At 41.4% G+C, this 14,223-nt stretch overlaps 2 protein-coding genes across 2 annotated transcripts; one reads left to right on the plus strand and one right to left on the minus strand.

Moving 5' to 3' along the window:
• Positions 1-660: 660 nt before the first annotated feature.
• On the plus strand, positions 661-11,133 carry LOC311256437 (olfactory receptor 11A1-like; the record flags this gene model as incomplete). Its single annotated transcript, XM_084351519.1, has 2 exons — positions 661-951; positions 10,513-11,133. 2 exons carry the CDS (start codon positions 661-663, stop codon positions 11,131-11,133), a joined length of 912 nt encoding a protein of 303 aa, XP_084207645.1.
• LOC311255682 (olfactory receptor 11A1-like) lies at positions 4,414-5,340 on the minus strand (the record flags this gene model as incomplete). The annotated part of the gene is made up of 1 exon (XM_084350331.1): positions 4,414-5,340. The coding sequence occupies one exon, from the start codon at positions 5,338-5,340 to the stop codon at positions 4,414-4,416; it is 927 nt and encodes a 308-aa protein (XP_084206457.1).
• Positions 11,134-14,223: the final 3,090 nt, after the last annotated feature.

Raw genomic sequence — 14,223 nt, forward strand, 5'->3', positions numbered from 1 at the left:
AAACTACCGACGACACTCAGTCTGCACTGTGAGCTCTGAGCTGGAGTGAGATCGGGCCGATAACATATGGAGGCAGACACTTTAACTACGTCCTGTCCAGTTTGACAAAATGCATTTAGAGCTGCAGTAAGAATTAGGACACACAAATGAACACAGTGCTGTTGTACTGTGACACTCTGACATCACTCAGTGACCAGTCGGTCTCTGGATCTTCTTTTACAATCCTTTGTTTAACAACTTTATGTCCACCTTGTTTTTATAAAGAGCAAAAAGAAAACAAATCAGAAATTAAAGAATCAAAAGCACCATGTTACATGTACATCATAAGGTCAGATTATGTTTCCTGTACATTTATTTACTTATCTTCTCAAATGTATAAACAGCAGTGTGTTTATTAGTGCCAGTCAGATGAGGTCAGCCTGCTGCTGTGGGCGTCTTCTGACTCGAACACTTAAAAGAAGAAGAATCAGAGTTTGGCTCAGTCTCACTGAGGGAGGACTCAGACTCACTGCAACAGGTGAATGTCACAACATGTCAAAAACCAACTGTGGCTTTGTCATTTCTAAACTAAACTTTATATTGACTTTAGTGAAGGGAGGGCTGAACTGGAGGTTTGGTGACATAATAGTGATCTCTGTTTATGTGAAGACGATCATGATCATGAACTCCTCACAGGTCTCATATTTCACTCTGAGTGCCTACTTTGACACTGGGCTTTTAAAATATCTCTACTTTATGATTATTATGTGTTTATATATTCTGATTGTTTGTGCTAATGTGTTTCTCATTGTGGTTATCTGTATGAACAGGAGCTTACATGAACCTATGTACATGTTCCTGTGCAGTCTGTTTGTAAATGAACTGTTTGGTAGTTCAGGGTTGTTTCCGTTCCTGCTGACTCAGATTCTCTCTGACATTCACACTGTTTCTGCTTCTCTTTGTTACCTGCAGATTTTCTGTGTGTATTCGTACGTGTGTGTTGAATTTTTAAACTTAGCCGTCATGTCTTATGACAGATATCTTGCTATCTGCTGTCCTCTGCAGTATAACACACGTATGACATGTAACAAGATTAAGATACTTATTTCTGTAGTTTGGTTATATGCCTCTGTTATATGTGTTCTTCCATTGTCTCTGAGTGTCCCTTTACAGCTGTGTGGGAACATCATTAACAAAGTGTACTGTGACAACTACTCCATTGTCAAACAGGCCTGCTATGACACCACAGTCAATAACATTTATGGACTCATTGCCACTTCTCTCGTAATCATATGTCCTGTTACTCTGATCTTTTACACATATATAAAGATCCTTATAGTTTGTTTCTCCGGCTCTAAACAGACGAGACAGAAAGCCGTCAGTACCTGCACACCTCACCTGGCTTCTCTGCTCAACTTCTCTTTTGGGGCTTGTTTTGAAATATTACAGAGCAGGTTTGAAATGAACGCTGTGCCTAATATGATTCGAATCTTGCTATCATTGTATTTTCTCACATGCCAGCCCCTCTTCAACCCTGTAATGTATGGCCTGAAAATGACAAATATCCGTAACATATGTAAAAATCTAATTTTTGCTGGTCGTTATCATAGAGATTTACTGATTTGATTTAAGCTGACTGTGCTTTCTAAACACTAACTGTGCTGTGTGTCATATATTTGAGAATGATGGTAAATTACTTTTGTATGATTATATCCAGACATTTAAGTTTATCATAGTAATAATAGTCATTTATTTTGAAAACGTCTTGCTTCATGTTGTGTCTGATGAAGAAATGACTTGTGCATATTTAATAGAGGGAAAAACAAAATCCATTGTTAAGCAGCAGGAAGCATCAAGTGCAGGTATTCACATAAGAAAAAAATAAACAATTAAAGCCTTAAATATTTGTGTCTTTCTTCTGGGCCTTTCCAGTACAGCTCCAATAGAGTGGAAAAACCAAGAAAACCTGAACACGTGAAGCTTTGTGAGTTTGTGTTCCTGAGCACAGCTCCTCTCCTCTAACACCACATTATCTGTAACTTGATAGCTTTGCACTGCAGGTCCTGACAGATGGCTTAGCTTTAGCTTGATTTAGCTTGCTTAAAAGCTGATGAGTTAGAATGATGATGATTTATAACTCTCACACCGTCATATGCATTGGTGCGATGGGTTTCAAGACAAGATCTTGGTGTTATGTTGAAGAGAGCAGGAGGCCCAAAGATGGGCGAAGGTTTCTAACTGTTCCTGAGGGAACTCCAGGGCTAAAACGAAGGCACAAACATGATTCAGATCACATTCAGAAGGGCATTCAGCCACATTGTTCCCTGAGGAGGTAATTAAAAAGCTTTTACACATACCCCTATGTGCTCAAGTGCAACAGACATTGACATTATCAATGAAAACAAACAGCAAACACATCTCAGCTGCATGTGACTTAACAAAGACATTAAAGAATCAGTCTGAGCTGACCAGTCTGTCAAACAAGCAGATTTAATTAACCAGCTGCAAAACATCATCACTGAACATTAAACAAAGAAAAAGGCAGAGGTGACATCTGTCCAAATTTAAGATGAAGCCACGACACATTGATGTTTACCATCGTTAGCCGTGTCTCATCTTAAATATTTCAACACAGAGGCGGCTCGGTCAGGGCGCTTTGTGGTGATCATTGCAATATCATATGATCCTTGCACATATGTGATCCTCTCGCTCTTCCCATATTGCTTGTCACTTCATTCATGAAGGCGACACTACTCTAAAGATTATAGGCTACAATAATAAGAGAATTGTTTTTTAGTTTTTATACGTACGTTAATGTTAAAATATTATAGATTCAAGATGAAGAGAGACTGAGGGGAAAAGGTGCGTTTAAAAATGAAATGAAATTCAAGAATAAACCTTTTACAGGAAACAAAGCTGAAACCTCAGGAATAACGATCGGAGGGATTCCTCCTCCGGGACAGCCAGCCATGTCACAGATGTCTGTTTACTGTAGACAGCAGAATAATAAGTGAATGATCTCAAATGAATGACACTACTAAGTTAAACAAAGAACAAAATATAATATTAATTGGGTTAAATTGTTTCCTTGTCCACAGTAGATGTTGACAATTTACAATTGTCAGGAATTCTTTTGTTTACTTTGTATTCTTTGTTTACTTTTTATACTTTGTAAAATTTGTTTACTTTGTTTACTTTTTATACTTTGTTTACTTTGTATACTTTGTTTACTTTGTATACTTTGTATACTTCGGGCATTCATGGTTTCACCGGTGCCTCTGCCTGACCTGAGTTAAAACCAAAATCTCTCACTGAGACCTTCATTGAAACATACCAGCCAATCATGTTGGTGCACTGAAGTGAGGCACAGTTGAGATTTAGGATAGTTTCTAACGATGTGGTGCGGCTGCAGAAGAACTTCTAATAAACGTTGAAAACGACGATATCATGCTAATGCACAGGATTACCAAGAAAAGTAAGGTCATTCAAACATTACACTTACATTTGTTCAGGGCCTTGTTGGCCTGACATAACTACCCCCCGGGTGCTGCAAAGATGGCCGACGACTGGCTGGACTTGCCTTAAAGGAATTTTCATGACACGACCAAGTCCAAGAGAGTAGTAACCGAGGGGTTTTTTTTTTTTTTTACATCCAAACCCGACTTGAGTATGTAAGCTGAAGCACCGGTGTTTGTTTTACCATGGTTGCAACTTTCCTGTTTGCCCTGATTAGACATGAACAGTGTAGATGACCATGAAAAGGTATCGCTCTACACACAAAGTTATAAAATCAACACATCCGTCCGTCCCGTCCCGAACTTCAGTTACTTTCAGGCAGCAACTATTGCTCCTATTTGTTTTAACACCTATACCTGACACCTGACCAGCCAGACATCAAGACGGAAGAAGAAGTCTTGTTTAACTGCATGAAGTGACAGCAATTCTTTATTTTGTTGTCTCTTTTACAAACAGCAGGATCATACCCAGGACACGGACATGTATGACAAATGTAAAGCACTTTTTGGGCTGTGATGTGGAAACTTGAAGCACCCCGACCCCCTGGCACTGGTCTCTGTGATTCAAGTCAGGTCAAGACAAGTGATAGTTATTATGTTGATTACATTGGTTGCTGCTTCAACACTTAGTAAAATGTGTTAAACATGCTATTTTATGACTGCAAAGAGTTTTCAATATTTCTTTCTGCCATTTATATTCAGCTGCACACAGCTGTTCCTAAAACTGTTATACAGCATTAGCATTAGCATTACTACTGTAGGCATCATGTGTCTGTAATTTATATATACAAAACAGGTTGAAACATGTGTTTGAGTAAACATACTTTGTTTTAAATTATCACATACCACACTCCATCATTAGTATAATAATACAAGGGTCCAATAACATTAAAGAAAATCTGTTAGGTAACCGCTAATACTAATAGCTGACATTCAGAATCAGACCTTTACATGTATCACGGATTTTAGACAGTTTGAGCCCATACATTACAGGGTTGAAGAGTGGAGGACATGTAAGAAAGTACAATGATAAATATATTCTCAACATATTGGGAACGCTGTTCATATTAAACCTGCTCTGTAATATTTCAAAACAAGCCCCAAAAGAGAAGTTGAGCAGAGAAGCGAGGTGAGGTGTGCAGGTGCTGACGGCTTTCTGTCTCGTCTGTTTAGATCCGGAGAAACAAACTTTAAAAATCTTTATATATGTGTAAAAGATTACAATTAGAGGACCAAAGACTGAGAAGGCACTAATAATGAGTCCATAGATGTTACTGACTGTGGTGTCATAGCAGGCCAGTTTCACAACAGAGTGATAGTCACAGTACACTTTTTTAATAATGTCCCCACACAGTTGTGAAGGAATCATTAAAGGCATTGTAAAAAAATTCAAAAGATAAATGAGTAACCATGTTAAAGCAATAAGGATGGCAACTTTGTTGTATGACATGCAAGTGTTATATTGTAGAGGATAACAGATAGCAAGATATCTGTCATAAGACATGATGGTTAAAGTCAAATACTCTATACTTCCATAAGTATACACACAGAAAATCTGAAGGTAACAAAATGAAGCAGAAACAGTGTGAATGTCAGAGAGAATCTGAGTCAGAAGGAACGGAAACAACCCTGAACTACCATACAGTTCATTTACAAACAGACTGCACAGGAACATGTACATAGGTTCATGTAGGCTCCTGTTCATACAGATAACCACAATGAGCAGCAGGTTGGAACAAATGATTAAAATGTATAGAGACAAAACAATCATGAAATATAAGTATTTAAACAGCCCGGTGTCAAAGTAGGCACTCAGTGTGAAAAATGAAACCTGTGTTGAGTTCATCTTGATCCTCCATCTGGTTCACAGTACCACAACACGACAGTTTTGTTAGATTGTCATAGATTTAACTGGTAGTTATAATGTTTGCTTGTTGTGCAGCTGAAATATCAAATCACATATAAACAACACAATAGCATGAAGCAAATTCATCACAATGGATATCATTTTGTTAAACAACCCCAAACAAACCATTTTCTTTCCAAAGTCTGTTCAATGCTGAGGTTCAAAAAGACAAAACTAAGTTTGAAACCTTGTGTGAATCTGAGCGTTCACCAGTTGTCCGGCTGCAGTCGTACTGTGAGTCCCTCCGAACTGAGCTGAAACTCTGCTTTAAAACTTTTGAACATGGAGGACACCCACAGCAGCAGTGTGACCTCATAATTTATTGATACTCATGTTTAATTAATGGCTGTAAAAATCAAATCATGTAGAACGCCTGCTTTTATTCTTCATATAAATTGCTAGGAATTATATTACACATAGCTATATTTTTTTAAACTTCATTTAAAGCATTTTCGATATAGTAAAAACACTAAGTCCATAACTTAAATGGCTCTGCCATGAATGCACATATAAATACAGTAAGAAGAATACAAAAGTACAAAAGCAGCATCAGCTCTGGGGCCTAATGGAGTACAATACAAGCTCTACAAGAATGCGCCAGATGTCCTACGCTTTCTGTGGAGCCTAATGACGGTTGTGTGGCAGAAGCAAAGAATACCCAAGGCTTGGTGAAGGGCTGGTGGTGTGCTTATACCAAAAGAAAAGGATGCATCAAACATCAGTCAATTCTGACCAATCTGCCTTCTCAATGTAGAGGGGAAGATCTTTTTGAGCATTGTAGCACAGAGGCTATCCACCTACCTGGAAAGAAATAAGTACATTGGTACATCTGTAAAGAAAGCCGGAATTCCAGGATTCTCTGGTTGCTTGATGGACAAGCAAGACCTACATGTGGTCTTCCTTGACGTAGCCAACGCGTTTGGCTCATTTTCCCATGAACTTATCTGGGAATCCTTCAACTTCTTCTATGTAACAGAGCTCATCACCACACATGTCAAGACCTATTTCCAGGACCTGCAACTGTGCTTCACAACGGCCGACTTCAGCGCTTGGAAGTAGGCATCATGGCAGGTTGCACAGTCTCACCTTTGGCTTTTATGATGGCCATGGAAGTCACCATCAGGGCCTCAAAATGGGTAGTGGACGGTGAACGAACCACGGCTGGGCTATGTCTTCCACCTATCAGGGCATACATGGACAATGTGACAACACTGACCACTACTGCAGCATGCACCAAGCGGCTACTTGGAAAGCTGCAGGAAAACGTCAAGTGGGCCCGAATAAAAATCACACTTGACTTGAGCAATGCATGCGACTAGTTTCTCCATACAGGAGGCGTCTTGAAGCTGTCATTACCAACAAAGGCTTTCTACTAAGTATCAAATACATTTCAGTAAGCGTGTTCAATACTTTTTCATGTAATTCCACTTTATTACACATAACTTAATTTATGGACATATATGTTTAGATTTCTTTGTATGTGTGGATTACTGTAGTTGTTACCGACATCTGGTGACAATTTCATGTCAATAGCCCCATCAGAAATATATTTACTGAGAATAATGTTGACACGTTCAATACTTATTTTCCCCACTGCATATATATGTATATATGTATTTATATATATATATTCCATTCCATTCCATCTTCTTCCACTTATCCGGGGTTGGGTCGCGGTGGCAGCAGGCTCCAGACCTCCTTCTCCCCAGCAACACTTTCCAGCTCCTCCGGGAGGATCCCAAGGCGTTCCCAGGCCAGATGAGATATGTAATCTCTCCAGCGAGTTCTAGGTCTGCCCCAGGGTCTCCTCCCAGTTGGACGTGCCTGGAAAACCTCCGAGGGGAGGGACCTGGTCATAGGCCATCTCCAAGTCCATAAAACACATGAAGACTGGATGGGCAAACTCCCATGACCCCCCCAGCAAGCCTGCAAAGGTGAAGAGCTGATCCACTGTTCCACGGCCAGGATGGAATCCGCATTGTTCCTCCTGAATCAGAGGTTCGATGATCGGACGGACCCTCCTTTCCAGCACCCTGGAATAAACTTTCCCAGGGAGGGGAACCACCACCCTGGTCTGCCACTCCACAGGTTCCGTCCCTGACCTCCACGCAACACTGAAAAAACATGTCAGCCATAACAGCCCAACAATGTCCAGAGCCTTCAGCATCTCGGGGCGAATCTCATCCACCCCTGGTGCCTTGCCACTGGGGAGCTTCTTGACTACCTCAGTGACCTCCACCAGGGATATGGACAAGTCTTCCCCCAAATCTTCAGACTCTGCCTCAGTTATAGAGGACGTGTTGGCTGGGTTCAGGAGGTCCTCAAAGTGTTCCTTCCACCACCCGACGATTTCCCCAGTCCGATTTCCCTCCCCGACTGAAAACAACCTGGGCTGAGGCCTGCTTCCCTTTTCTGAGTTGCCGGATGATTTGCCAGAACTTCCTTGAGGCTGACCGAAAGTCCTTCTCCATAGCCTCACCCAACTCCTCCTACACCCGGGGTTTTGCTTCAGCGACCGCCAGAGCTGCAGCCCTCCTGGCCTCCCGGTGCCAGTCTGCTGTTTCTGGAGTTCCATGGGCCAGCCAAGCCCGAAAGGCTTCCTTCTTCAGCTTGATGGCTTCCTTCACCGCTGGTGTCCACCAGCGGGTCCTTGGGTTGCTGCCCCGACTGGCACCGATGACCGTCACTTCTACTATGGATGCTCTGAACATGGTCCATTCGGATTCCATGTCCCCAGTCTCCCCCGGGATGAGCGAAAAGTTCCTCCAGAGGTGGGAGTCGAAGACCTGACGGACCTGGGCCTCCACCAGACGTTCCCAGTTCACCCTCACTACTCGTTTGGGTTTCCCAGGTCTGTCCGGCAGCCTCCCCGCCACCTGATCCAACTCACCACCAGGTGGTGATCAGTGGACAGCTCCACTCCTCTCTTCACCTGAGTGTCCAAGACATACAGCCGAAGGTCCGATGACACGACCACAAAGTGTATCATCAACCTTCGGCCTAAGGTGGCCTAGTACCAGGTACACTTATGAGCCACGCTATGCTCGAACATGGTGTTTTTGTGGCCAATCCATGACTAGCACAGAAGTCCAACAACACAACCCCATTTGGGTTCAGATCGGGCAGGCCGTTCCTCCCAATCACCCCCCTCCAAGTTTCCCCATCGTCACCCACATGAGCGTTAAAGTCCCCCAGAAGAACTATGGAGCCCCCAGGCGGAGCCCCTTCCAGGACACCACCCAAGGACTCCAAGAAGGCCGGTATTCTGAGCTGCTGTTCGGTGCATACGCACAAACAACAGTCAGAGCCTTCCCCCCAGTGACATGCAGTCGCATGGAGGTGACCCTCTCATCCCTCGGGGAGAACACTTGTGAATATCCCCACACCCGCCCGGAACCTCTCACCCTGGGCAACTCCGGAAAAGGAGAGAGTCCAGCCCCTCTCAAGGAGTTTGGTTCCAGAACCGGTGCTGTGCGTGGAGGTGAACCCAACTATATCTAGTTGGTACTGCTCTACCTCCTACATATATATATATATATATATATATATATATATATATATATATATATATTTATGTATATGTATATATATATATATATTATGTATATGTATATATATGTATATATGTATATATATATGTGTGTGTGTGTATATATATATATACTATATATATATATATATATATATATATATATATATATATATATGTATACATATGAATCGTTTGGTTCATTTGTGTTATATTCTCTTCTGTTTTTATTGTAAAACACATAGATGGCTAACGTCAACATCTTTCTTCAAAGGACAGAAGGAAAACATTGTTGGTCACTTTTTTTTCAGAACTGTCAATTTAAATTTAAATTTGAAGCAGTAGCTTTTCTACAAAGGTTTTCTTTTTCCTGACATTAAAGGAATAGTTCACTCTAAAACAAAATTCAGTCATTATCGACTTACCCATATGCTGATGGGAAGTCCGGTGTAGTTTCTTATTCCTCAAAGTTCAGCTGGAGACCCGCGGGGCTTCCCTCCGGCAGTAAACATCATATAACGAGCTTTAATGGCGTCCGAGAGGAAAATGTCCATAAAACTACACAAAAACTTGTAATATTCCTCCATACTGCTCGTCCGACTGTTTAGGCTAGAAAAATGTACTAAATGACGTCGTTTCGAGTAAACTCTGGATGTCGTCACTTCAGGACACTTGGATTGCAGCGGACGAGCAGTATGGAGGAATATTACAAAGTTTTTGTGTAGTTTTATGGACATTTTCTCCCGGGCGCCATTTAGCATCGTTATATGGATTATCGTTGCAAGAGAGTAGCCCCGCGGGTCTCCAGCTGCACTTTGAGGAATAAGAAACTACACCGGACTTATCACCAGCATGTGGGTGAGTCGATAATGACTGAATTTTGTTTTAGAGTGAACTATTCCTTTAATTAAACATCAGTATTCATCAGTAGGACCTGAGATAATGAGGTCAGTCTGCTGCAACCATTAAAAGTTTAAAAGAGGAGCACAGCTTCATCTCATAGGAGAGAGGTTCAGTATGATGACAGCAGGTCAGTAGGTGAATGCGAAGTTTCACACAATGTCATAAGCTCCCCTTTGTAACAACCAACCAACCATTATATTGACTTTGAATAGGAAATGTTGTACTGGGTATGTTTGTGAGACATTTGCTGTGATAAGGACATTTACACAGAATATTACTTTATTACACTGACTTCTATTATGCATGTTTGATGCTTCAGCTGCATGTTGTGCAGCTTTAAACCAGAAAACTGTAACATGATCATTGTTTCATCTGTTACAAGGAGGCCAATGAACTCTACACAGTTCTCATATTTGGCTCTTGTTGCCTACGTTGACACCGAGCTGTTGAAATACTTATATGTCATGATCGTTTTGTCTCTTTATATTTGTATTATTTCTGCCAACCTGCTGCTCATTGTGGTTATCTGTATGAACAGGAGCTTACATGAACCTATGTACATGTTCCTGTGCAGTCTGTTTGTAAATGAACTGTTTGGTAGTTCAGGGTTGTTTCCGTTCCTTCTGACTCAGATTCTCTCTGACATTCACACTGTTTCTGCTTCATTTTGTTACCTGCAGATTTTCTGTGTGTATTCTTATGGAAGTATAGAACATTTAAACCTAGCCATCATGTCTTATGACAGATATCTTGCTATCTGTTATCCTCTACAATATAACACGCGTATGTCATACAACAAAGTTGTAATCCTTATTGCTACAACATGGTTACTCATATTTCTTGTGAATTTTGTTACAATCTCTTTGGTTGTTCCTTTACAGCTGTGTGGTAATATTATTTACAAAGTGTACTGTGACTATCACTCTGTTGTGAAACTGGCCTGCTATGACACCACAGTCAGTAACATCTATGGACTCTTTGTTACTGCCATCTCAGTCTTTTGTCCTCTAACTTTAATTCTCTACACGTACATGAGGATCCTTAAAGTTTGTTTCTCCGGCTCTAAGCAGACGAGACAGAAAGCCGTCAGTACCTGCACACCTCACCTCGCTTCTCTGCTCAACTTCTCTTTTGGGGCTTGTTTTGAAATATTACAGAGCAGGTTTAATATGAACAGTGTTCCCAACATGTTGAGAATATTTTTATCATTGTACTTTCTTACATGTCCTCCACTCTTCAACCCTGTAATGTATGGGCTCAAACTGTCTAAAATCCGTGTCATATGTAAAAGTCTGATCTAAATTAAAAACTTAACTACGCTCCATTTTCAACCTGTTGTGCTGTGTAAATACAGGGACATAATTTCCACCAATAGTAATCACAAAGTTGTGCACTATGATTACAGACCAGTTGTCTTCACTGGTACTAATTATAAAAGTATGTATAAATGTAGTTTAATTTTTTTAAATCCATATACTTAAAGCAAATAAAAGCTGACACCAGTTCTCCTTAAGGACTTTGAACTATACATTTCACAGAGTTGAGCATGTTTTTGTACAAGTTGAAAATTGAAAGAAATACTCTGAACAGGTGACATCATCAATAAATGATATATAACATCCTTTCAGGATGAATGACAACAATCCAAGGCCAAATCCCAATACACCCCTTCTCCTCTTAGCCCTACCCCGCTGGTTTGTGCGTTCACCTCTATGTGTAGGATGTCCTGATTCTTGTTGGGATAGAGGTTAATGATAGGATGAAGTGTTATGCTACATGACCCTCCAACTGGAGATTTTTCAGAGGGCACACTTCAAACTGAGGGTTTTGTCTCTGTAGCTAACTGGCTTGCTGGCTCATGTTTTATTGTTATTGCTTATTTGTGCATGACATTCCCCCCTTAGACACTTCACCATTGACTGGGAAAAAATGGACAAAGCCACCGTGATGTCACCCATCAGTGCTTAATTATGGTTAAATCTGATTAGATGCTAAACTGCATTGTATTGTACTGGTACTCACTATGTGCAGTGACAATCTGACCTCATCCATATACTTAAAGCCAGTGCCGGATTTAGCAATTTGTGGGCCCAAGGCGAACTTAGCTAGGGGGCCCTCCACATCCATTGTCCAGTCAGTACTTGCTCTAAATAAAGAGTGACTGGGATGCGAGAATTAAGTTTCAGATATAACACCAGTGTATGTCAAAATGCCAAATATTCATTTTTTCTAAAAATCTCACCAGACACGCATGTGTGTGAGTGAGTGAGACTGTGAGTGAGACTGCAATTACAAAATTAACAATTACAATATAACAATAGCAAAACAATGTATGCAAACAGTCATACAACAGTAGTATACAAAGTGTGTATGAGAGGAAGGGATTGAGATGGGGATAAAGTGAGGGTTTGCAAAGATGAATTATGTGTGTGTGTGAGTGAGTTAGTGGGAGAGAGAGAGAGAGAGAGAGAGAGAGAGAGAACCAGCAGGAGGACATGTCGCTGTATGTCACACATTAAGAAATGTTTCAATGTAAAGACTGTAAGACTCATTTATTTCTGTTTATTGATACTATCCTTATTCTCATTATCACTTATTATTTTATTATTGTTTATTATTTTACACACACACACACACACACACACACACACAGAGAGAAACATGCACACGAACACACACACAATTATTTTCTTATTTTATTTTTCTTAAACTTCACTCTATTTATATATGTATATAAGGGGCGGCTGTAGCTCAGTGACCAGAAGGTCGCTGGTTTGAACCCCGGCTCCCCTGGGCGGAACTGAGCTACATGCCGAAGCATCCTTGAGCAAGATGCTGAACCCCGAAATTGCTCCTGATGCGCAGTTGGCACCTTGCGAGGCAGCCTCTGCCATCAGAGGGCCCTGCCATGACCTGGCGTCTCATCCAGGGGTGTACCCTGGCCCTCGCCCATTGAGAACTGGATTTGGCCCCAGTGGCCCCGCCACCCCCCGAAAGGAGGGATAAAGCAGCAACACCCCGCGACCCTGAATTAGGAATCAAGCAGACAAGAAAATTAGATGAGATATATGTATATATTAACTTATGAAGTGTATTTTTCTCTGTTCAACAGTGGAATTATTGGACATTCTGGTTAAAGGTGCCCTTTGCTCATGCAGGACAGGAGGACGAGTCTTCGCAAGCGCAGACACCAGACTTCACTACCCGGTATATTCGTGTCCAACATTCACTCACTGTGCAGTAAACTGGACGAACTGTAGCTACTGTTTTTATACCAACAGTGGCTGGTGCAACGCTGTGACGGTGATCCTGCAGCACTGTTCTCCTGTTCTGGAATCACTTTTCATTAACTGTAGACTCTTCTACTCCCCACGTGAGTCGGCTTCATTCATTCTGGTTGGTTTTAGCATTCCAGGTAAACGTGCAGAACGAGCAGCTCAAACCAGATACTGTGCATGGAGCGGACACACCTGGACTCTTTAGTTATTGTCCTCGGTGACTTTAACAAAGGACACATCAACCACAAACTTCCCAAATACAAACAGTTTGTTAAATGTCTGACGAGAGAGAGGAATGTTTTGGATCACTGTTACACCAGTCAGTGGGGCCTATCATGCCATCCCCGTGCTGCACTGGGCCACTCTGACCCCGTCATGGTCCATCTGATTCCTGCTTACAGAAAGAAAGTAAAGGTGGAGTCCTACCGCTTCCTGGGCACCATCATTTCCCAGGATCTGAAGTGGGAACTGAACATCAGCTCTCTCATCAAAAAAGCTTCCTGATTCTCCTGTGTGATGAAGACGATCAGCTGACTGGTACCAGAGGAAACTCATGTTGGTTTATTTTCTTTTTCAGAGATCCTTTATTGATTTGTTTGTGAAGAGGGTTCACTCTGTACAGATTTGTCACCACCACTAAGCGTCTTACTGCACAATTACTATCCAGGTTTTCTATAAACTGATCAATGTACAAGTTGTAAAGTCAGAGTGAGAACAGTGTGTAACTAAAGTGGGCCTGTAAAGACGGACTAGTGAGGAGATGAGTCTCCGTGTTCGCTGTGAGGACGTTTAATGTCCCCGACAACCTCTGTAGTCTCATTTAGACACTTGTTAGCAACCGCTAACCGTTTTTAACACATGAAGAGCTTTATAATTAAACTGTAGGGTATTCACTGACGTATTTTTATGAAGTAGAACAAAATGTGAAAACCTTGTGTGTAAACAACAGACCTTATTTCAGGTATCTAACCAAAAACCTACTGACTTGCAGAGACAAGATGCCAACTTATTTAAGTGTTTTAGGACACATTCCTGTGGCACTATATTAGGAATCACAAGAAGAAAGAAAGCGTCCCTGTAACCATAGTAGACCACTGTCACTCCTGCCAGCCT

Source organism: Pagrus pagrus, assembly GCF_965226575.1.
Source record: "Pagrus pagrus genome assembly, chromosome: 4".
NCBI lineage: Eukaryota > Metazoa > Chordata > Actinopteri > Spariformes > Sparidae > Pagrus > Pagrus pagrus.